General features: G+C 41.2%; 1 protein-coding gene across 1 annotated transcript in view; it reads left to right on the top strand.

Moving 5' to 3' along the window:
* CDON (cell adhesion associated, oncogene regulated) overlaps nucleotides 1-25,272 on the top strand; it is a 46,799-nt gene that overhangs the window by 8,202 nt on the left and 13,325 nt on the right. The window contains exons 2-15 of the mRNA XM_070952284.1: nucleotides 11,680-11,810; nucleotides 11,926-12,198; nucleotides 14,745-14,891; nucleotides 15,033-15,176; nucleotides 15,791-16,078; nucleotides 16,193-16,462; nucleotides 17,223-17,579; nucleotides 18,601-18,887; nucleotides 19,289-19,454; nucleotides 19,944-20,075; nucleotides 22,487-22,693; nucleotides 22,803-22,984; nucleotides 23,832-23,937; nucleotides 24,392-24,514. Coding sequence (XP_070808385.1) covers nucleotides 11,741-11,810; nucleotides 11,926-12,198; nucleotides 14,745-14,891; nucleotides 15,033-15,176; nucleotides 15,791-16,078; nucleotides 16,193-16,462; nucleotides 17,223-17,579; nucleotides 18,601-18,887; nucleotides 19,289-19,454; nucleotides 19,944-20,075; nucleotides 22,487-22,693; nucleotides 22,803-22,984; nucleotides 23,832-23,937; nucleotides 24,392-24,514 — 2,752 coding nt within the window. The 5' untranslated portion in view covers nucleotides 11,680-11,740. The remainder of the gene's footprint in view (nucleotides 1-11,679; nucleotides 11,811-11,925; nucleotides 12,199-14,744; nucleotides 14,892-15,032; nucleotides 15,177-15,790; nucleotides 16,079-16,192; nucleotides 16,463-17,222; nucleotides 17,580-18,600; nucleotides 18,888-19,288; nucleotides 19,455-19,943; nucleotides 20,076-22,486; nucleotides 22,694-22,802; nucleotides 22,985-23,831; nucleotides 23,938-24,391; nucleotides 24,515-25,272) is intronic.

Genomic DNA, 25,272 nt, shown 5'->3' with positions numbered 1-25,272 from the left:
GTCTCAGAGTGCAACTAATTTAATACGCTGTACTTTTTAGAAAAAGAAAAATATTCGTATGCATCAGTGAGGCATTGTGCATCATGAAGGCACAAAAGGCTGTTTGGCTGATGGAAGTGCTGGAAGAGGCCATTAGTGTGATGGAAAATAAAGTTGAAATTAAACTTTCTGGAAGCAAGTGAGAATTTGGATTGCTTCATGAGGGAGCTTCAAAGGGATATGTCATTCATAGTGGAATCCCCTTTTTGAAAATGTAACACAACCTCAACCGTTTGTAATCCAGTTTTCAAAAGTCTCTAGTATTGCTCCTTCTGACCAAAAACCTGAATTGTTAGAGCATGTCAGAAACAATTGAATGAATTAATAAATTCATTGAGTTGATAAACTAATATGTGAATTAATACATTGAATTGTTTAGTGCATTAATAAAGACTAGGCATCAAGTAGCCCTGAAATACTGTTGTTTTTAAAGCCACAAATATGCTGGGCCACACTGTTTTTAAATAAAAATATGGTCATGTATTTTAAGTGGTCATGCTTTGTAGCTTGAAAAACAATGGCCAGCATATTGGACAAATTAATTTTAGGGAAATATTAAGGAATAATGCTTTATCCTTCCATCATTGAATATATTTTCAGTCGAAGAGGTCTTGCCTATTATTAGGGGATTTTTATCATTACAATGTACAATCATAAATGTTGCCCTTAGAATAAAAATCCTTTTTCAAATAGATTTATTAATCTTTGATTTTATTGTAATTTCTTGGTTGTGAGCAGGCCAAAGTCATTGGGCATTGGGCAGCACACAAGTTTAATAGATTGTTATTACTGTATTATTAAAATCTGATTTCCTTATAAAGCTGTTTCACCTGTTAGGGTCTACTAGTTTTGATTGTTTCATATTCAGTCTAGAAACAGTGCCAGCAGATTAAAATACAAGCTAAAGAATAGAAATACTTATTGCATCTTGTCTTGTCCTTGCTATATTTTTGAAAGGAAAACTGGAAGCTTGCCTTCAGTTCGCTGACAAAAGTAAGAAGATTTTTAATCTAGTTTTGTTTTGTTTTTTTGGAGGGAGCAAGATGGAGGGTGGCATCTTAATTTTAGAGTTAATATCTTTTTCTGTATGTATAGTAGGCCAAAAATAATGTAATAGGAACTTGAGTGAGTTACAAAAGAAATAGAAACTAAAACTTAGCAATTATGTGTGTGATATGCTTCAGCCAAATTTAAATCATCTTTAAATTACCTGGGTATTATTCAGAGTATAAATCCGACTTATTTTATTCATTATGCCTGCCTCTGGCCGTAAAATAACTGGTTTCTAATGACTGGTGATGTAACTTATTAGTAGATTAGTGGGTAACTATAAATTCTGGTTACAGGTGTGTATATTCCTTTCTAAAACATATTGTCTTCTTTTCCTAAAATAGAAAGTCTGTAACACAAATAGTTGTGCTTTCATATTGTAAATGTATTTCTGAAGCAGGAAAAGTGCTTCATATCTGGGGTGGGGGTGTTCACCATCTAAAGAAACTGCTTGTTTCCTGTGTTTGCACTGTAGTCACATGGATGCAGGCACATGCATTTGTGTTAAAAGACTGGGGTTTTTGGGGTGAGTGTGTATGGAGGGGTTGACATTCAGAAAATCTGAAGCATCTGATATAAACCAGCCTGCAGAATAAATAGCTTCAAAATGAATTGTCTTGCAGTGATACCTTTCAAATGCAGATCGGCAACCTAAATTATGGACGTGTCTGAAACAGAAAAATCCTTTTATGAGTTTGTATTGGCTTATATTGTGATTATTTATGTTTCCTATTTCAGAATGGCAGGAAATCTCTGTGGAGACTGTCAAGTAGGGGTCAGCAGCCTTTTGAACCCATTAAAACATTTGGCATGTAGGAAAATGTTGTAGGCAGTCTTAGTGTCTTAAGGGCTCCTTAAGAACCAGCCTCCATCCATGGAGGATGAACGTTATTTCTAAACCCCAACTGCCACCCCTCTTCTGAAGGTCCCACTATGCTACCCTACATATCCTTGTCCCTTTGTGGGGAGGGGAAGAAGAGGCATACAAAGCAGTGGTCTGCAGTCATCTGTTGCTTGTACAGGTAGTCCTCGACTTATGACCACAATTGAGCCCAAAGTTTTTGTTGCTAAATTAAGTGAATTTTGCCCCATTTTATGACTTTTGTGCCACACTAGTTAAGTGAATCACTGTAGCTGTTAAGTTAGTAACACGGTTGTTAAGTGAATCTGGCTTCCCCATTGACTTTGCTTGCCAGAAGGTCGCCAAAGGGGATCACATGACCCTGGGACTCTGCAAACCATCATAAATCAGGTGCCAAGCATCCAAATTTTGCTCAAGTGACCATAGGGATAGGCTGTAACAGTCGTAAGTGTGAAAAATGGTCCTAAGTCACTTTTTTCAGTGCCATTGTACTGTGCCTTCTGTTGTAAGTCGAGAACTACCTCTATTTTCTAAAATAAATGTGGCTTAATTGAGGCCTTGGATCAAAAATAACTTTAGAGGATATGAAGCCAGCTTCCCATATTTGAAGAAAAGTTATTCTTTGTTTTAATGTCAAACGTAAGAAGGAGAAGCACCAAGGGAGATGGTGGCAAGCTTTAGATCTGGGAGCTGTTAAAAGGAATGTGGGGTCGCAGGTTACTCACCTCTGTGTTTCCTGCTTTAATCGTATGGTTTATAAATGTTGAATTTAACAGTTTTTGTAAGAAGCTGGCACTTTTATGTATTTTTCCAAAAAAACATAAGGATAGTTGATCAACAAGATAACACATTACCTTTGCTTTAGATCTGTTGTCTTAAGAAAATGTCATGATTAGCACAGTCTAAAGATCTTTTGTAGAACACATCTATGATTTAAAATGACAAAAAACAGTGTTTAGTTCAAACCATCTTCAATTTCATAAGCCAGTTTAAATTTTAGCTCATTTTTTCTTGATAAGCAACTACAGTATCCTCCTTTAAAGGACTCAGCTCTGTTTATCACAAATACAGTAATACTAAAAGAGATTGATAAGAAATATTAAGATTCTTGATTTAGTTTTAAAGTAATGGTTTGTTACCGTTACAATGAACTGAGGATCATAGTTAATTGTAACAGCCAAAATGTTAGAAATCATTTTTTTATGTTTTTTTTTAAAAAAGATACTTTTATATACTAGCATTGTAGGTCAAATAACCTATGCAACTAACTCCATTTCTTAGCCACAGTAAATAATAGTAGAAGTCAACTGGCATGGACCAAAAGAAAGCCCTGTTACAAATATACAAGAATTATTTATTTTGTGGTTTACAGTGATGTGCAAATATGTTTTCTATTTGGAAGAAGTGCTATTGACTTACCTTTTGCGGCCATAGAACTTCTAAGAATACAGTTGAATGACTGAAACTTTGAAACCAACACTGTCTCTGTTTCTCCTTTCCCTTGCTACATCAAACTTGTATTTTAATCCACCAAAATACAGGAGACATTTTTCCTATTTTGAATTGAATCGGTAGGGTTTTAAAATGATTGCTAGCATTAGTTTGTGATCAAATTAAAAGTTACTTTGAACTCAGTCCTTCTGTGAGTGTAATTTGGAACACACTGATGCTTATTGCAGCTGGCAGCTTCTTGCTATTGCCTCTTTCTGTGTGTGAAACCCATCCCCCTTGGTGACCTTTCCTGGGGCTGGTCATGGTCCCTTTTCATTGTGATGGGCTAGAAGTGGCTCATGTGGAGTTGATTATTTCCTTGCTTGTCTGGTCTGTTTGGTGCCATAACTTCAAGTCATTTCCATTTTCTTCCTCTGTTTTTGGCTGACCACAGTGAAAGGAAATGCTTTTGCTGGCGACAGGATCAGTTTGCATGCTTGGCTGACTTGATTGAGCCTGTGAAAAGGTGGGAGTGCCTAGTAAATAAACCCCAGAGGTGCTATGTTCCTTTGGTGTAGTTAGTTGTGATTATTAAACTCCTAAAATCTGCCCAAACATATATTTCTTAGTCTTCATTTCACTCAGGTCTCTTCATTAAGGACAGCCTTGTTTAATGGAAAATTATCTAGTGTGAGAAAATACTAATGCCTGTTATGTATAAACTTGTCAGCAGATTTAACAGTTCTCTAAAGAACAAAATCAATCCTGTAGTTAAAACTAATGGGTAGCATATCAGTTGTTGGTAGCCTACTACTAATTGCTGTTTGCCGAAAAAAGAAACCCCTAATGATCTTTGCATGCCAGATCTCTTCCATTTATGATGTGGATTCTCTTAAATATTCTGTTCTTCATTGGAGAGTCAATGGCGGTGGGGGGAATGCTGTTTAAATACTGTAGCTTCACTACTTTTTACTTTAAAGATGCCTTGGCAGGAAGTTTATAATCCAACTTATCTTTCTAGGATTAAAGTACTGCGTGGTTGTATATAAATTGTGTATAATTTACGTAGGGGACCCTCTGTGGTCTTGCAGATAGTGTAGAAAGCCGTAGAACCGTGCAGCCTCCCCAAAGCCATGTGACCAAAATTTTGGATGCTTGACAATTGGCATCTATTTATGATGGTTGTAGCATCCCACGGTAATGTGATCACCATTTATGTCCTTCCCAGCTGGCTTCTGACAACAAAGTCAATGGGGGAAGCGACGCTAAAGAGATTGTTGGTCTGACTACGTAGCTTATTGAAATCAATCAATTTCCTAATTTATATTCTCTACAAAGGAGAGTGGTGATTTGTGCCTCTTCATTGTGCTTCTCACCAGATGTTGTCGGAGCTCTCCCAAAGTGTCTTAAAAATTGTAGCATCAGTAAAGAACCATGCATAAGTTTGTATAAATTCCTTGTGTCAAAATATTTTTTTCTGATATGGTCCTAAACTCTTGTTTCTGCCACAAAAGAAGCTATGGGGAAAGAAAAATCCAAGTGATAATATTTATAGTTTATTGTTTAAAAGTAGCAGAAGCCAACAAGGCTGAAGCTGTTTGGGATTATTTCCTTTTGGTAAAATAGCTAATTTGTTTGTAGAATTGTGGAGTGTGCTGTGAACTTAAAAATAACAAGATTCATTCATGTTTCTACAAGTAAAAAGATTGAGGGTATTAAAGGCTTTTCATTCTGTGTTTTAGTTCTGGTACATATGGTTGAAACTACGTTAGCTGTCAACACCTAGCTGACTGGGTTTGGAAGCTAAGCGGGATCAGCCCAGGTTAGTACTTGAGATGAGATTAGCAGGCAGTACCTGGAGGAGGAAAGGGCATGCCGTTTCTGTCGTGTTGCCAGGAAAATTACATGGATGTATCCATGAAGTTAAACGGCAACTTACCTTAATACATATTTAAGTCTTACATTTTCCAGCCCTCTGCTCCTGCAATCCACCTCTGGGTTCTCTTCTTCCTCGCTTCCTATTGACTGGGTGATTCTTTTTAACTGTCTCTCCGTGCTGTGGCCACGCCCACCTTCCCATGATGCACCAGTCTTTTCACTCAGTCGCTGACTGACTGGTGTGCATTTCTCTTCGTGCTCGAATTTTTTGGTCTATTTAGCAGTCTTGCGTTAGGTTTTTAATTTATTTTTCTTAGTATTTTTTTGTTTCTTCGGTGAGAGCCTCTGTCGGTGAGCTGCGGGCGAGAGTTACGTGCCTGGGGATACAGCCCGTCCTCCGCCCAGGAAACAATTTCTTTTGACAGCAGCTCGGGCTACCGGCCCTTCGGGGCGGTTCCCTCTCTTCTTTCTAGCCGCCGGTGTGGTGAGCGGGGGGTTTGCGTTTGTCGCATTCCCTTCCCCACGCCAATTACTATTTACTTTTGAATTTGGCTCTCTTAGGGCGGCTCCGGAGTGCTCCGCAAGGTTTGCCCTGCGGCCTCTGAGGTAGTCTGTCATTGCCCACCGCTGCGCTCTGATCGTCTGAATTTGACGTTGCCGCTCGGGGTTTCAGCTGCCCCGCCAACATCGGCGCCGTTTTTACAGCCTCCAGCGCCTTGGAGAGCGTCGGCTTCAAAGGTGGTGAGATTTGCTGACGTCCGTCCTTCGGGCGGCGTCTGGGGAAAGTTCTTCTTGGCCCGTTTGGACTGTTATTCAGCCATCTATGCTGCCGCCAGACGTTTTCACGGCCGCCATTTTGTGCCTTCCTTTTTTGGCGGCGAAAAGTAACGGGCGCCATTTTGTGACTTCCTTTGGCGGCGGAAATTAACGGGCGCCATTTTGGGGCTGCAAGGTAGTCCATTAAGGGCCGTTGTTGCTGTGAGCCTGTCAGCATCTTGGCCTTAGGGTCCAACCGTCTGGCGTCTTGTGTATTAGCGGCTGGACGTTATCTGGTATCTTTTCCCTAAACGCCCTTGTCAGCCTTTGTCTCTCCTGTCAAGGATAGCTTGGCTGGGCTGTCTTTAGGCTACCCTCGCAGTTAGGGGTGCCTATGTGTATATAGTTCAGTTCTTGTTTATATTTATACAAAAAAAAAAAAAAAAGAAAGACGATAACTCTCATAAATATTATTTTTTCAGTATCTTTTTCACTAGAAAGAACTATATAAAAATAAATAAATAAATAAATAAAATAAAATAAAATAAATAAAAAATAAATATTTTCGAATTTTTCAACAATGGCGGATGCCTATTTTTCATCGGATGAGGAGCATGAGCCTAGCCCACCTAGGGTGGCGGCCAAGCACAAGTCCAAATCTCACAGCAGGGTCGTATCTGCTTCTGAGGACTCCCGCCGGCCTAGATCTTCGACTGCGGCGGATAAAGATGCGCAGCGACGCCACAGGGCTTTGGAGCGCCAATATGACAAGGCCAGACAGGCCACCTTGGCTTCAGTTTTTCCAACGGGCCAGGCTACAGCACCTTTGACTTCTTCACCCGGCAGAGCCCAGGCGCCTGATCCGCCACAACCAAGTCCTTCTGGACGCCTGTCCAAAGGAGCTTCAATCTCCTTACCTGATGTTTCTTCGGTGGGCCTGCTACACCCTGCTCCCCCTCCTACTTCTCGTCCTGAGGCGACTTTTACACCAACCGCCGCTGGACTGCGCGGGACTGATGGGCAATTGTCGTCTTCCCAGATGGACTTGCAGTTGTTGCTGTCTAATGCCTTGTCCTCCCTGTGGGCCGCAGGAATTCAACATCCGCCCATGTCACTGGCTCCGACGGTTCCTCATCAGAGGCCTCAGCCTCCTATGGCACCAACTCAGAGGCCCTCCCACCATTTGGCACCCGATTCTTCGGATGATTCTGATTATGGGGATAATGCGGTCGAGGACTTAGAATTTTCAGAGGATGAGGGCCTCACCCCGGATGTTCCTGCATTTACGGGGCTGTTCAGGCCCTCACTGTTCAAATCTCTTTTACATAAGGCACGTCAGATCACAAACATGTCTGTTTCTTCGTCTGCAACATCTGAGACCGCGTCCACGTCGACCCCACACGAGGCCTTGTTCTCATCTTCCAAACCGGGCAGAGACTTCATCCCCTGTCCTCAACTTTTTTCTGACGTGCTGCAATCTCCTTGGTCTCAACCTGCTTCGTCCACGGGCCCCAATAGCATTGATAAAAAATTGTATTGTGCGGCACCAGAACTGGACGCCTTGCTGTCTGTACCTGTGGTGGACACTCCCATTGCCAACCTATCCTCCTCGTCCTTACTGTCAACGGATGCACTGGACGGATTGAAATCGGAGGACAGGAAGTCTGAGCTTTCCTTTCGTAAAGAACATCAAGCCCTGGCATGGGCAATCAAAACCGCGACCGCCACTTCCTTTTTCAACCGAGCGACGCTGCTTTGGCTGAGGCAACTCCAGGATAGGCTACCACCAGAAGACACACGTCTCCACCAAGACATAAACAAAATTGTTGCAGCGACGGAATATTCGGCCGACGCTTCCTTGAATTCTGTGAAGTTTACGTCCAGGGCTTTGGCCTCGTCTATTACCTCCCGTCGTTTATTTTGGCTCAGGAACTGGAGGGCCGATGCCAAAGCTAAGTGGCGCTTGGCGGCAGCGCCCTTCAAGGCTCCGAATCTGTTCGGCTCCGCTCTTGATCCTGTTCTTATCGAGGATAAGGACAAGAGGAAGATTATGCCAACTTCCTCATATCGCAGGCCTGAGAGACGTTATACACCTTATTATCAGAGACAGTCTTTTCGGGCGACTTCCGGGTCTGGAGGTGCCTATTCGCAACGTCCACAATTCTTTGGCTCCGACCGTTCCTCTGATCGCCAGCGGTTTCGTGACAGAACCAGGAACCCATCTGGCCCCAAGCGCCCCTTTCAAGGAGCCGGATACCGTCAATTCCGCAGGGGGAAATGACTGCGAGTCACAGGATCCCATTGGCGGTCGCCTGCAACTTTTCCACCATCAATGGGAGCAGTCGACCTCGGACTCTTGGATCCTTCATACGGTGGCTTCCGGCCTGTCGATCGAGTTCCTGGGATGTCCGCCTTCTCGACATATTTGCTGCCCTGTGCCACGTTCTCCCGAACAGGGCCGCTTGCTACAGGAACAAGTTTGCCATTTACTCAACATCAGAGCAATAGAGAGGGTCCCACCGGAACAACAGGGTTTGGGATTCTATTCGACGCTCTTTCTCGTCCCGAAACATTCCGGGGGTTGTCGGGCCATCTTGAACTTGAAACAACTAAACCTTTTCATTTGCTATCGCAGATTCAAGATGCACTCCCTGGGGTCCATCTTGGGGGGGGTTCGTCGTGGCGACCTCCTTCAGTCGGTCGACCTCAGGGAGGCATATCTGCATGTCCCAGTGTCTCCCTCACACAGGAAGTTTCTGCGCTTTCAAATTGGGGACGATCATTATCAATATTGCGCAATGCCCTTTGGTTTATCCTCTGCCCCAAGAACCTTCACAAAATTAGTGGCTGTAGTGGCGACGTCACTCCGAAAGATCCCGGTGCGGGTACTCTGTTACCTCGACGACATCCTGGTGTTGTCATCGTCCAGGAGTCAGGCAGCTCGAGACCTTCATCTTGTCATCATGGCCTTCCAGAATCACGGATTCTCCATAAATTTTCCCAAGAGTCACCTTTACCCGTCCACATCACTGCTGCACTTGGGGGCGGTGATAGATTCTATTCGGGGCCAGGTTTTTCTATCGCCAGACAGGATCTCAAGTCTTCAAGACCTGATATGTCAAGTTCTGTCTCATCGCTCCGTCCCCCTTCTCCAGCTGTCACGACTACTGGGGAAGATGGTGTCGTGCTTCTCAATTGTTCCATGGGCATGACGTCACGCGAGGCCACTGCAATGGTTTCTGCTCCCTTACCAGCGCTCGGGACGCAGCGATTCCCTTCACAAAGTATACCTTCCACCCCAACTTCGGCTGTCGTTTCGGTGGTGGATGGGATCAGCCGTGAGCAAGGGCTTGCACTTTCTGATTCAACACAGAATGACTCTAACTTCGGACGCCAGCCTTCGCGGCTGGGGAGCCCACCTTCAACATCAGGTGGTGCAGGGTCGTTGGTCCGTTCCAGAAAGAGGCCACAACATCAATCTGTTGGAACTCAGAGCAATCCGCCTGGCCCTCAAACATTTTCAATCTCAGTTGGAGGGTCACCACGTCCTTGTGCTCACGGACAACATTGCAGCCAAGGCCCATGTAAACAAAGAAGGCGGGACTCATTCGAGGTCTCTGATGTTAGAAGCGGAGAGTCTCTTCCGGTGGGCGGAACGCCACCTTCTTTCCTTGAGAGCCGATCACATCTCCGGCGTAGACAACGTGCGGGCAGACTGGCTAAGCAGACAAAGTCTCGATCACTCGGAATGGCAGCTGCATCCGAGGCTCTTTCACGAAGCCACCCTTCTATTCGGCACGCCTGTCGTGGACTTGTTCGCCAGTCCGTCGAATGCTCAACTTCCACTATATGTGACTCGTTACCCTTGCCAGTCGGCAATGGATCACGACGCGCTGCGATGCCGCTGGCCCCAGGGGCTTTTGTACGCCTTTCCCCCAATTCCCTTGATTCCTCAGGTAATTCGGAGGCTCTTGGAGGAAAGGGCCGAATTGATCTTAGTGGCTCCCAACTGGCCTCGTCGACAGTAGTACGCAGATCTTGTGGCCTTATCGTCTCGTCCACCATGGCTGATTCCACGAGACCGCATCGCCCTACGCCAAGGGGTCATCGACCACCCAGAGCCAGAATGGCTCCAATTGGCCGTTTGGCGTTTGAGCGGCTTATATTGCGAAAGGACCGACTGCCCGACTCCGTCATAAGTACGATTCAAGCTTCTCGTAGACCGTCAACTTCACGGATATACGACTCTTCCTGGAGGGCTTTCTGTCGCTGGTGTGCAGCCAACCTGGTGGACCCTACTTCAGCCCAGATAGAGGACGTGCTGTGTTTTCTTCAATCCGGTTTAGACAAAGGGTTGTCACCATCTACCCTTCGTCGTCAGACGGCTGCATTATCTACGGTTATTCGGTGTCCCCCATACTCGTCTTTGTCTATGCATCCGTTACTTAAGGGATTTCTTCATGGAGCAGTAAACCTATGCCCACCTGTCGTTCATAGGTACCCGTCCTGGGACCTTTCCCTTGTCCTTCAGACCTTGATGTACCCTCCTTTTGAACCTTTGGGGTCTATTCCTTTAAAGTTTTTATCTTTCAAGTTGACCTTTCTTTTGGCGATCACTTCGGCCAGACGGGTGTCTGAGCTTTCCGCCCTATCGATTAGAAAAGATCTCTGTATTTTTCAACCTAATACAGTAATACTACGTCTGGACCCAGCATTCTTACCTAAAGTGAACTCATATTTTCATCGGGCTCAGGAGCTTATCCTTCCGGATTTTTGCCCGTCACCGAAACATCAACGTGAAAAAGACTGGCATACCCTTGATGTGCGTAGGGCTCTACGTCGTTATATTCGCAGAACTGAATCCATCCGTAAAACTGAGGCTCTTCTGGTGTCGTTTCATCCACCTTCCTTGGGCCAAAAGATCTCTTCATCCACAGTGGGCAGGTGGATTAAGACATGCATAGCTACAGCTTACAAGCAACGTTCTCGTCCTGTGCCGAGTCGCATCTTACCTCACTCTACTCGTAGTGCGGCAGCGTCGGCCGCCTGGGCTACGCAGGCTTCAGTTTCAGACATATGCCGGGCCGCTACTTGGTCTTCGGTGACACCCTTCATCAGACATTACCGAATTGATACGTATGCTTCGGCCGAAGCATCTTTTGGGCGACGTGTTCTCCAAAGTGTTCTTGAGGTCCAGGAGGCTGAGTCCAAGTAGTTTTTCCCGCCCTGGGATTTGAACTTTGGTATATCCCAGAGGTGGATTGCAGGAGCAGAGGGCTGGAAAACGAACGTTGTCTTACCTGAACGTTCCTTTTCAGCTCTCTGCGACTGCAATCCACACCCGCCCTGTTGATTTCTGATTTCTTGTGTTTTTACGGGTTCCAGAGTTGAAGTTTATATGGCTTGTTCTTAAATTTGATTTGCCTACTAGGTGGTCACGCCTTCGTTCAAAGACTGGTGCATCATGGGAAGGTGGGCGTGGCCACAGCACGGAGAGACAGTTAAAAAGAATCACCCAGTCAATAGGAAGCGAGGAAGAAGAGAACCCAGAGGTGGATTGCAGTCGCAGAGAGCTGAAAAGGAACGTTCAGGTAAGACAACGTTCGTTTTCACTCATGAAAAATATGCTTCGAAGATGTTGCCTACACTGTCTTCTTTTGTAGGTTCCTCATTGAGTCATATTACTCTGAAGCTCTCTGCCACCAGCCTTTGTAACTTGGCATTATGCATCCTGATCCAGTACCTTCACACAAACTGCTTTTTCTTACAGTTTTACTCTCCACTGCAGCTTCAGGTAAATTCACTTTCCTTGATATGTTCCTAATGTTCTCTTTTAGACTGATAAACGTCTGTCAGTTAACAGTAGTGATAAACACCATATATGTGTGTCTTTTTTTCCCCTTCCCTAGAGTTGATTCTTCACTTTATTTCTGAACCTCTTTCTACCGTCCAGAAGACAGGAGCAACTATAAAACTTTACTGTTCCGCTGAACCCTCTACAGCTCATCTCTCTTGGATATTCAATGGAGAGAAACTGCATAAGAAAATAGAGCAAGTAGACCCACAACCAGGATCCCTTACCATTTTCTCTCTTAGCCCTTCAAATTCTGGAACCTACCAGTGTGTTGCTAATAACAGTATTGGTGCAATAATCAGCAGGCCTGCAACTGTGTCTATAGCATGTAAGTTGTATTCTGATTGATGGTGAAACTGTACACCCCATAAAAAATTTATTCTTCCCATTGGCCTCTTTTGTTTCTGAGCGTTTTATATGTCTAAACAAAGCTTATTTCAGAGTAGGTTTAGTCACACACAACATTAGAGCGAATATATACACTGTATTTTTCACTCCATAAGACGCTCCTGACCATAAGACAGATGCACCTAGGTTTAGAGGAGGAAAACAAGAAAAAAAAAATCTGCCTCTGTCTCCCAGCATCCATCAGGACCTGGCTAGTGTCCTTGCAGCAAACAGCCTGCCTCCTCCATGTCTGCTGTCTCCACTGGGGAACGCTGGAGCCTTCGCCTCTGAGCAACTGATCAGCAGTTGGATCGGCTTCCCGGAATACTGCTGATCAGTTGTTCCAGGTGGTGGGGATCGCTGCTGCCGTTCGCTGCTGCTGCCTGTCGCCTGTCGCTTTGCTCCATAAGACGCGCAGATATTTCCACCCACTTTTGGGAGGGAAAAAATGTGTGTGTTATGGAGCAAAAAATATGGTATATATAATGTGAGTTTTAAATAAAGAATGTATAGTTATTTCTTACTTGAAAGGGAAAAAGAAATAAGCTAACCTTGTTAATAGGTTTATTAATCCTAATTTATCCCACTTAATTATAAATTAAGACTGTGCTGTTCTTCAGGTATGAAACAAAATGCAGCTTCAGATGGGCAAAACGGGATCATTTTGCAACTAACTCCTTAAATTAAGCATGTCTTTTCCTTGGCAGAATGCAACCATCTGATCCCAGTAAAAAGTAGCTTCTCTTCTAAGGCAGGTGCTGTGCTTGCCTGCCTTCAGATATTAAGTGTTGAGCAGTCCAATTATTAATTATTTTTTTTTACATCTTATCAACCCTGCAAAGATTCAGCTGGTAATTTAAACAATGTGGAATCAAAGATGCTCTGCTTCCTTCTCTCCTCTTCTCCCCTCCCCCGTATCTGCACAGCTTATTTCTGTTGAGGGTAATTTGACTATTTCAGATCAGAAATAAAATGTCTGAATTACTCCTTTCTTATGCCTGAGCTTGATACATTTCCATTATAAATATACTTTGCTTTTGAAGCATATCCAAAATACCCATAAGAGAAAAACTTCTCATAATTGAGAAGAATAAATGTTTCTGTAGAGTACTGACCCATAGCAAGATCCTCTTGAGAGCTTATGAACATTAGTTGGTACTTACAGATGCTAAGGACTGTAGAAAACTGTGAATACATTAAGTGCCTTTTGTACTGTATTGATTGCTGATGAAATGGCTGCAGCAAGACCAGTATTGTATTGAATTGCCATGTAAGCAAAGTAGGCATTTATCAAGCTTTAGTTAAGATATCAGTTAGTTTAGGTCAATGTTGGCGAACCTTTGCAGCACCAAGTGCCGAAATGGGAGCGCACTTGTTCATGCCAGAAACCAAAAGAACAGCCGCCCGGCACACATGCATGCGCCAGGAAGATAATCTTCCAGTTTCCGGCATGTGCGTGCGCACCAGCCAGCTGGTCTTCGTGCATGCATGTGTGCTAAAAACTGGAAGACCAGGTGGACAGTGGTTGCATGCACCGGAAACCGGAAAATCATTTTCCTGGCATGCACACCAGACGGCTGCTCTTCTGGTTTCCGGCACTCCTGCACGCATGAAGACCAGCTGGCTGGCACGCCAGAACCCGGAAGAGCAATGGGCAATGGCTCGCATGCCCTGAGAGATGGCTCTGTGTGCCACTTCCGGCATGGGTGCCATAGGTTCAACGTAGAAAATACAAGCTTTGAAAAGTCACTTTATTGGCAAAAAGTTTGATTACCTGTTAAGGTTCTGCTAATATTGTCCTATTATTTATCAAAGTAAATTAGCTAATTGGTTCATTTGCTGTTTTAGCTGTGCTACAAAAAGGATACAAGGTGACTCTATTCAAAATGGCTAGATGTGAAATATATATTATAAAATATGTAAAATTCAACCACTTTACATGCCATAATGCATAACATGACTTAATGTAGGTACAATAAATAATCCTCTAAAGAGCAACTCTTTATGGTCTATTTCATCTATCCAGTTGCACAGGGAGCAAATGGGCCAGGGAAAAATATGTTGTAAAAAGGGCAAAACCCTATTAGGCACTGTGATACTAGTCAGACAGATAATTGAGTTAAAGCTGTTCCTATTCCCTCCTTAACTATTTAGGAAATTATATTATTTTGAAACCCAAAGTTGCACACTTACCTTTTAACATTGTGAAGAACAAAACAGATTCTCAAGTTTTATAAAGAACCTGACAAAACTAGAGCTTCTCAACTAAGGCACATTTGCAGCTGGATTTATACTTATTCAGCCAAATTACTAGGGTTGAGAATATTTACGAGGCTTTTACTGTTTTCTTATTTTGTTTTAGGAAGTGGAAACTCAGCATCCAATCAGCTGAAACCAATAAGTTTTATTAAGCAAATACTTTTGGTAAAGACCTACAAAATCTACCAAACGTTGAAAATAAAACAAAACACTTTCATTTTTTCCTAGATCTTGATGATTTTGAATCTTCATGGAGAAACACAATTTCAGTGGAAGAAGGGAATACTGCTTTAATAGGTTGCAAGCTACCAAAAAGCAATCCAAAAGCACAGATTCGCTTCCGTGTACGGGGAAAATGGCTGGAACAATCAACAGGTGAGTTTCTATGTCCCTTACCTAATTGAGAACTCCTACAAATTTGCATTTAAACGTATGATACAAGTTAAACACAGTATTTTCAACAGAAAAATCAATTTATATTCTTTGTAGTCTAATTAAAATAACTATTTTTATTAGAAAACTACCTTATTCTCCCATCTGGAAATCTGCAAATTTTGAATGTATCTTCAGATGACAAGGGAATTTATAAGTGTGCAGCATATAATCCAGTTACTGATGATCTCAAACTTGAACCTACTGGATATAAGCTCGTAATCAGTAGTGAGTATTACATGTCAGTGTAATTAAACTGTCAAGATACAGTGCCATTGCTTTGCTAGGTCTTTTCATCCATCTAGTTTGCTGGAATGTCTGCTTGCTGAAAAGTCTTATTACCAGTAATTATATTCATCATTGTTAAACGCTGTATGTGAACGAATATTCCCAGAGTTAAGGATGTGAAGCATCTCTAACCTTTAACTAATAACTGGCTGTTATTGAAAGCTAGATTTGATATCATGGGAATCTTTTGTTTGTATGTAGGTCTCCAGTCCATAGAATGTCCAGCTAGAATTGGGAAAGGGTCCTGTATAAAACCTGGGGTACTTTGATAGAGTATGCTGAGCCAGATAGACTAATGGAGAGGCTTGATATAAGGCTATTTCCCACGTTAAAATAGTTCAGACCAGGTGAGGTGTGAAGCATAATCATAATAACAACTCTGCTGTAGATGACAGAATAAGCTTGGCAATTTAAACTTAGGTTTTTTACAGGCTTTGAATTTAGCCAAATATCACAGCTAACAGATTACAATTAAATATTATCTTTTGTGGCCTACAAGGAATTTGAGGTAGCTTATTCGAAAAGCTCATGCTAACTTTTTCCTCAATTTGCAGACTCTTCCTCAGCGGATTTTCATATTCTTCATCCAACCAGTTCTCAGGCATTGGCAGTACCTCAACATAGGCCTCTGATGTTGGAGTGTGTAGTTAGTGGGCTGCCTGTTTCTTATGTTCACTGGTATAAAGATGGCAGAGATGTGCTAATTCAGAACAGATGGAAGCTCTCTCATTCGCATCTTGCCATTGATTCTGTGGATCTATCCGATGCCGGAAATTATTCCTGTGTAGTCCAAGATGATTCTGGAGTTGTGAAATACGTGAACTACAGCATAAATGTGCTTGGTACGATGACAATTTTTAATTTACAAATTAAGAGTCAAAATACTGCTGCTGCAACAGAATGAAATGGGATGTAATGCTTCCTTTTTCTTTTCCTTTTTTCCTCTTTGGTTTTAGAACCTGCTTCTATATCAAGAGGATTACAAAATCAGTTAGTGTCTTGGGGCAAAAGTTTGCATCTATCGTGTGAAATACATGGAAATCCTTTACCTACTGTTACCTGGTACCATAATGGAATTCCCGTCCATCTTTCTTCCCGGCACTTTCCTTCAGGAAACAAGCTGAGAATAAATCAGATTGCTCCAGAAGACACAGGATTATATCAGTGCTTAGTAAACAATGGCAATGGATTTTCACAGTCCACTGGGAGATTTCATTTCCAAGCAGGTAAAAACTACATGATTCATCTTTTCCTATCCTCCTCTAATCTATATAGAAATGGCTTGTTGGCTTTGTGGGTTATTTCTAGTGAGTAAATCTTGACCACTGAGCTATGCATCGAATTGTAAGACCTGGCCAATTTTTGACACTGCTAGGAAACCTTTTTCATTATAAACCTGCCTGAGCTCTAAAATTATCCACGGAGCTCTTACTGCAGATGGCACAAATTGTGAATTGTCATCCACTTGTGTATTAAGCTTCTCAGAACTTATGCCTGCTATTTAGAGTGCTCTCATTCCTCCTCCCACCCCACCCCCATTACTATCCTTGTTCTTCTCTTTGTTCATTTAACATGTAAGACAATTTGATTCATGAGGTAGTTCATGCAAAGCAGTATGTAAATATTTTAAATTAAAATAATCACTTGGGCCTTTATTTTTCCCTACCAATCCAAGTTTCTTCCATACATCTAGTCTCCAATGATAGTTTAGTTCTCTTGAAAAGATCTTTTATTGTGTTAGGAGAAGAAAATAATGCTAGTTATACCAGCTGCCTTGAGTTACTTATCAAAATAATAAAGGTCGGAATAAATCAATAAAGTAAATATATTTGTAGCTCAAGGAATTCTGCATATGTATGGTCAGAGAGTTATTATTTCATGTTATTCTTTGAAGCTTCAAAGTCTTTGGTGGATGTGTAAATGTCTCTCTCTATATATATGGATGAATAGTAAATTGTATTTTTTCTGCTTTCATTTTTTAACTAGACAAAAATTCCAAGCCAATTATAACTTCACTGCCAGCAAATACCAAAATGATAGAGGGCAACACTGTGTCATTGTCATGTAATGCCACTGGATTGCCTACCCCTGTAATTCGTTGGTACAACAGGCATGGAATAATTAGCACCCATCCTTCACAGGTGCTCTACTCAAAATCACATAAGTCATCCTCCCAATCAAGAAATGGTAACTCCATTGCAGACAGAGCCTACTTCATTATGTCTCGCAGTGGGTCAAGTTCCTTATATATTCAGCCTCTTACAGCAGAGCATGCTGGGAAATACATCTGTGAAGCAACAAATGATTATGGACTTGCTCGTTCAGAGACTTTCCTTACAGTTGGTGAGTTGCCATCCCAATTGTCTTACTAAATAGTGTGCAAATATTTGGGCAAACATTTGAACGGAGGTTTGCACTAATTGAACGTCCACAAATTGCTTACATTGTAAACTTACACATTTTATAGCTCATCAAATTTCTATTGCTTTCTATGTTGAAACATGCTCTTTCTGTGCTCGAGCTTTGCAAATTAGGTGAATTAGTTCAACCATAGTTAGTTGTCTGTTTCTAGAATTGTGGCCTATAATCAACACTTATAACAATAGACTTGAGATTATAATAAGTGTTGTAATGTTTTGAGGTCAGCTGGGTTCAACTTGATGATGTTGCTGACACATTAGCATTCATGTTGAAACAATTAAACTATTTCCTCCTTCATTTTTAATGAATCAGCTACCCACAGCAAACAACTATTTCAGCAGATGCAGGCAAGCAGGCATAAAGTGTTGTACAATGAAATGTTTACTTTCTATTACTTTTTTCAATGCTGTTGTAACTTTGAACGGTCACTAAACAAACTGTTGTAAATTGAAGATTACCTGCATTTGAAGCATTTTGTATACTGCAGGCTACTTCTGCTGACTGCTGGCTGCCAGCAGTTCAGGAGTTCGAGTCTCACTGGCTCAAGGTTGACTCAGCCTTCCATCCTTTCGAGGATGGTAAAATGAGGATCCAGGTTGTTGGGAGCAAAGATGCTGACTCTGGAAACAGCTTAGAGAGGACTGTAAAGCACTGTGAAGCAGTGTATAAATCTAAGTGCTATTGGTATTGCTATTTTCAGCATAGGTTTAGCCATGTATATAAGAATCTAGAAACCAGAGGGACCCTTTCAATGGGATTAAAAACTGTTCTTATTTGCTGCTATAATCTAATTTCCTTTTTTAAAAAAAGTTATAAATCACTTTGTGATAATATACATTGGTTCAGTTAGAAGAAAGGTTGATGGGAGAAGTGATAGTATGAAATGTCATTTGTAAAGATCTTTGAGCCAATGCCTGTCTTTAATCTCCAAATCCTTCTGCAGTTCCCTATGAAGCCAGTACAAAAACCGAAGCTCCTCCTTTTGAAATTGCCCAGAATGATGATGATGGAGATCTTGATTCAGAAACGGGCCTCCCCAGAAAGTCTCCGGCCGAGATTCTTACTGACAAAACCTCTACAGTAAAAACATCCAGTGGCATTTCCCCACCCGAAGCTCCCATCATTCTCAGCCCTCCACAAACACTTAAGCCAGACCAGTATAACCTGGTCTGGCGATCTGGAAAGGATGGTGGTCGGCCAATTAATGTTTATTTTGTGAAATATCGCAAGGTAGGACTATCCTGGCTCTAAGCAAATATTAGTTTTTGTGGCTTAAAAAAACTTGGAAAACTACAGTATCCTGGTATTAACTATGAGAGAGAGGGAAAATAGGAAGCTACTCTACATCAATTTAAAGCATTGGCAGTAATGAATGAAAGTTGGTGTGTTTTAAACATATTTGGGCCTTGTATTATAGGAAGATTGAAATTTACATTTTGCAGTATGTGAAAGAATTTTTGTGGCGATCCTAAGCATTTCATTGTGTCTGTGCTTTTGTTTTTAAATACAGTTTGGTAGCTTGATAGCAACTATATAAGTAATACAGTTCAATATTAGAACCAGCAAATTGTTTACCTACCTTCCCTGTAAACTTAAGTTTTTGATATCATTTTTTAATTCTCCTTTTACAGCTGGATAGCAATGTTACTAATTGGTATACAATTCGTGTTCCTGGAAGTGAAAATGAACTTAGTCTTACAGAACTGGAACCTTCCAGTCTATATGAAGTCTTGATGGTTGCAAAAAACGATGCTGGCGAAGGTCAGCCTTCCATGCTTACTTTTCGCACAAGCAAAGGTAAGAAAGCTTTTGCTAGACTACGCGTCAATCCCTGAAATATATTTTAGGTGACCTTTTTTCTGAAGTTTGCACACTTGGAAACCTCTGACATGTTTCCCCTAACAAACAGTTCCTTCTCATTTCCCAAAGCAGCAGAGGAAATGCCAAAGCAGAGTAGAATCAAATTCCCCCGTCCCATGAGCAACTCTGTCAAAGATGTTTCATATGTGGAAGAGCATTTCTTAAACATTTCACATTGGTATACTTATGGATGCTCAGAGTCTCTTCTGAGCTTATTCCATTAACTCACTTTCATGTGGGAGCTTTCCTTGAGTATCAGTAATTAAACAAAGCAACATGAGTAAAATACAGGATTTTTCAGCATTTTTGTTGCCTGCTTGCATAGAAAAACATGTAAATAAGATGTAAAGGACTAGCACTAAAAAGACTCAAAAAGTAACTGAAGACATCTTAAATTATTTACTGAGTACACATTTTTTTTCTCAGAAAGGTCATCTTCTTCAAAAACCTCACAGACACCCTCTCAACCAATTGGCATTCCTAAACATTCTGTCATTCAGGAAGGAACAACCAACAATTTTGGCGTGGTCCTTCCAGATCTGTCTCGACATAGTGGCGGTAAGTCCCACTAATAAATCTGAAAATAATGTATTTTTGAAACATCGACTTTAACCACCTTTCAAATCTTCTGTTAGTTGTGCACTTCCAAGGTCAGTTGTGTGTTTAACAGAACAAATTTCAAAAGAGAATAAGGGAGCACCTTTTCCAAACACTGAACTCTTCTTTGGAGTTTAGTTCAGTGATAGAATATATGCTTTGTATGAAGATTGTGTAGCTTAAAGATCAGGTAGCAGATGATTCACCAGGGCCTGGTACCTGGAAAGTGTGTGTGTCTGAGTGTCTGTCTGTTATAATAAGATGGGTGGATAAATAGACTGAACTTGTATGAGGCTGCTTCCTTTGTTACAGTTAATGATTTTAGGCAGTATTACCAGAAAACGCTTCTGCTCCAATGTTTTGTGAAACTGCTGCTGAAGAGAATAAGTGGATCATCTAATTTAATGATCTTAGACAGCTTTAGATGTTTAAATGCCTTTTTTCGGGAAGCAATCAATTCTTCTTTTGCAAGAAGCAAGGAGCAACATTCTGCTTCTGAACATTACATAGTTCTGTGGTAATAGCATAATTATGCTTAATTCAAAATTTTTGCAATTTGAATAATATCAGGACTTGTATTATCCTACTGTTTTTCCATGTCGTTTGCTTTATGAAGCAGCTTTAGGTTATATATGCCAAGGTGTTCGATTTTTAGATAGTTAGATTTTTCGATAGTTAGATTTTTAATATTAGTTAAATGTTTTCTGTTACTAAAATAAATGCTAATATAGGGCATGTTCTGTCACTCTGGTTATATTGCAATAATGTACAGATTTTATAATTTATGAGTTTTATGGGCTATCCCAATTTGTTATGACTCTGGTCAATATAATAAAACCATAACATATATCATTAAAATGTCCAAAAACCCTCAAGAAACTGTTCAAAAACTAGAACATTATACACCACCAACTCTAAAGCATTTCAAAATAGTTTTGTTTTTGTAAATTGATTTCAAACAATGCAGTCAAGTTTCATATCTTGATTATAATATCCATTCTGTTAAAAAAGTAAAGAGCATTCTGAACTATTTGAGGCAATGTACAAAAGTAAGTTGGAAACATCTAAAAAATATACAGTTTTTCAGTGTTACACTGTATCTTTCTTTTTCCAATTAAATATTTTCCTTCATGGTGTATCTTGTGTAACTTGATATAAAACATACAAAAAAGATTGGGATAATATTTCACATAATGATTGTAATCAGACTTACTAACATTCCTTTTCTCCCTTTTTCTGTTTCCACTGCTATCTAACTTCAAGTGAGTTCAGTAAGTATTAATGTAATCTGCATGGTTTTGAATACTAGCTTTTTGGTGGGGGAAGGGATGCCTTTGAGTCAGTTTTTGACTCCTGTGGACCGCCTGGACTAGTCCCTGCAGTTTCCTTGGCAAGATTTTCCAAATGTAGTTTGCCATTGTCTTTTTCCTAGAGTTAAACAAGAGTGACTGGCCCAAGATCATTCAGCTGGCTTCATGCTTACACTGGACTAGAATTTATAGTCTCCTAGTTTCCATCCTGGTGCCTTAACCACTGCATCAAGCTACCTAAGTTGCTAATACTTAACAGAGATAGTAATAAAGTTTTCATGAATCTACGAATTTCACTTTACATTTTAGACTCGCTATCATGCAAAAACTATTTAGCTTTTTTAAAATAAGCGGAATTTATTTTGGTAATTGAGCTTAAATGGACTCCAGAAGATGTAGAGGACAGGAAAGCCTGGAGGAATGTTGTCCATGGGGTTGCGATGGGTCGGACACGACTTCGCAACTAACAACAACATTTTGGTATTAATTGGTTTCTGTGTCCATTTCCATGGTTGTGAATTCTTTTTGGTGTGCTAATGCTTCAGGATCCATATGTTCTGGATTAACTCACTATTGTTGCATAGGATTGTCAATAAATTGTAGCAGCCAGTACAACCTTTTGCTTGTTTGATTGATTCCATAAGTAGCTTTGATTCTGTCTTTGAAAACTGGAAAAAAAGTTGCATTTCAGGAAGGATTTTCTAGAATTAAGTTACCTTGTGTAGATCACACTAAGAAACCCATGCTGTTTCATATAGATCAGGACTACTTTTATTGCAGCAGCTGTAGTAACAGAATTTTGTGACTCTGAATGCACTTCCCCCTTCCCTCCTTTTATCTTCCTGTGAACCTAGAGAGGGGCTTCTTGAAATGGGCTTCTCTGCTTCTCTGATTGTGTTGCCTTCTTCTGTCCTTCAAGTCCATTCCATATGCCTTTTAAACATTGGGTGTATCTTTTTAATTTGACTGACAAACAACCTACAGATATAAAAATCAATGTGTTTTTTTTTTTTTTTTTTTGTACACAATTTTATATGAAGATTTGTGTATTTTCTTTTCTAGTTCCTGAGGCACCAGATCGGCCTACTATTTCAACAGCATCAGAAACCTCTGTTTATGTCACTTGGATCCCACGAGCAAACGGTGGGTCACCCATCACTGCCTTTAAAGTAGAATATAAACGTGTTAACAGAAATAATGAATGGCTAATTGCAGCAGATAACATCTCTCCATCTAAACTTTCAGTGGAAGTTGACAATTTGGATCCAGGTATTTATATGCATGCCTTGTCCTAATGTTGGCCATTTCTCCTTCCCCAGAATGGTATTTATTTAATCCTTCTCTCTCTTTCTCTCTCTCTCTCTCTTTTTCTTGAAAGGAACTGCATATAAATTCCGTGTAATTGCTGTTAATAATTATGGGGAAAGCCCTCGAAGTTCTCCCTCTCGACCATATAACGTGGCTGGCTTTACCAACCAATATTCCAACCGCCCCATCACAGGACCTCACATTGCTTATACTGAAGCAGTCAGTGACACCCAGATCATGTTAAAGTGGACTGTAAGTATCCCATTTCTTTTTCTGGAAATAACGTTTTATGTTTTTTAAAAGATACTGTGTGTGCAATAAAACAGTTTGCTCACTAATTGTCTTAGAACAAAGCTCTGTATTAGATTGTTAGGTGTAGACAATGCCATCTAAAGAACTTTGAACATTTAACACGTGTTCTGCAAATGCTATTCTAAACAGTCTATAGTTTGCATACGGTCATTTTCCATTTTGGTAGTTTATATTATTTATTGTTTAATGCAGTATAAAAAGTAAAAGAGAGTGATGAGAATATAATAGAATATTCAAATGAAAATGGCACTTTAAATGCTGATATCTTAATTTTTTTAATCTTAGGTTCTAATTCTAGTTGTTTCAGTTTTTAATGATTGAATATGTAAGTTACCATATTTTTCGGTGTGTAAGATGCACCCCCCCCAAAAAAAAGTGGGTGGAAATGTCTGTGCGTCTTATAGAACAAATCTTGCTGAAGCCCCACCCACCCGCCGGCCCCCACCCTTCGGCCTCTGCCTCCCAGCAGTTTGCCTCCTTGCAGCAAACAGCCTGATCAGATTCAGCACAGTCTGATTTAGCACGAGCAGCTGATTGGCGGTTGGATCGGCCTCCCGGAATACTGCCAATCAGCTGTTCCAGGCTGTGGGGATTGCCGCCAACCACCACTACCCATCACCGCCACTATTGCCGCCTGTCCGTGCCCCGTTTTTGGCCTCTGCGCATCTCATTTTTGGCCTCTGTGCACCCCATTTTCGGCCTCTGCGTGTCCCCTTTTTGGCCTGTTCCAGGAGAATTCCTTATTGAATGTTCTGAATTCTCACATGTTTAAACATTTCTGTTTTAGTATATTACTTCAAGTAACAACAACACACCTATCCAAGGATTTTACATTTATTATCGCCCAACGGATAGTGACAATGATAGTGATTACAAGCGAGATGTTGTAGAAGGTAAGATCTGTGCACAAGTACTTTGTTTTGTATGCTAGTGCATGGAGGCCTGTTTTGTATGCTAATGCAGGGAAGCCTGGTTAAATGAGATGTAAATATTATCCTTGTATAATTATATTCTTATTAAGACTGTACAGTAATAATCCATTGGATATATTAAATTTTGTACTCATACTTTTAGAGAGCAACGGGTTAAAAAAAGCTGACACAGAAGATACTGTTTACCTAAACCTGCCTAAAACTGACCTTATAAAAATGATTTATCAGATTTGTCAATGATTTAATTTAGGAATTAATTACTTTTTTGTGTACATACTCTGCGAATGCAGAGTTTCATAGACTTTTAACTTTTGTCTCTTATAAGATGTTCTATTCCTTTTTTTTAATAATGCATTTCATTTGAAAGAATACAGTTCTATTAAATGGCATTTCTCTTTGCTTCTTCTTTTCCCAGGTACAAAACTATGGCACTTGATAAGCCATCTACAACCTGAAACATCGTATGACATTAAAATGCAGTGTTACAATGATGGAGGAGAAAGTGACTACAGCAATGTGATGATATGTGAAACCAAAGGTAAGAAACAATTGTGGGATCTTTAGTTCTCTCTGAGCTTGGTGGTTTTCTTGCAGACGTTTCATTACCAAACTAGGTGACGTCATCCATCATTGTTGCTGTTCTGACCCGGCCTTGGCAGAAGCAAGAAACAGACTCCCCGCAAAGAAAGACCCCTGTTTATTTACACATTGGGAATTAACAGCATTCACCAACAGGAAGTCTAGGCAAGAGTCCTGCAAGAAGTTAACTGGAACAATAGTCCTTATCAGCTCATTATGATAAATGCAAGGATGTGAGCTCCCAGCCGGGAGGCTGCAAATTAAGTCAATCCAAACAGAGAAATAGACAAACCTCAGTTCTGACAAGGCAGTCTTTGTCGCACGAAACACACAAGGAGCAAACTTTCAAGAAATGCAAACGGTTGTCTGAGACAACCAAACCATTCCCTTTTCCTCCTATTTATTCCCCAGCCAGGGACAGACCAGTCAGCATCCACGTTTGTTTTGCTTCCGGAGTTGGCTCATTGTCCTCCATTGTTCACCTCTCCTATCTGCTCTGTTCATATATGCATCAGGAACAGGCCCCAGCTGTTCCTCCTCCTCACTCATCTCTGGCTCCAAAGGCAGCTGCCTCTCTGGCTGGGAAATGCTGGACGGCCCTGACTCTGTGTCCGACACTGAGCATGCCCAGGCTCCTGAACTGGCCCAAGTTCTTCCCCAACCTCATCATCCCAAGTCTGCCACTAGCTCTGCTGGCAGCTGGCGGGCCACAACAGT

This window comes from Pituophis catenifer, unplaced genomic scaffold (assembly GCF_029215685.1).
Source record: "Pituophis catenifer annectens isolate HBS135680 unplaced genomic scaffold, rPitCat1.0.hap2 SCAF_12, whole genome shotgun sequence".
Lineage (NCBI taxonomy): Eukaryota > Metazoa > Chordata > Lepidosauria > Squamata > Colubridae > Pituophis > Pituophis catenifer.
Note: the sequence above shows the minus strand (reverse complement) of the source record. Positions and strands in the feature narration are given on the sequence as shown.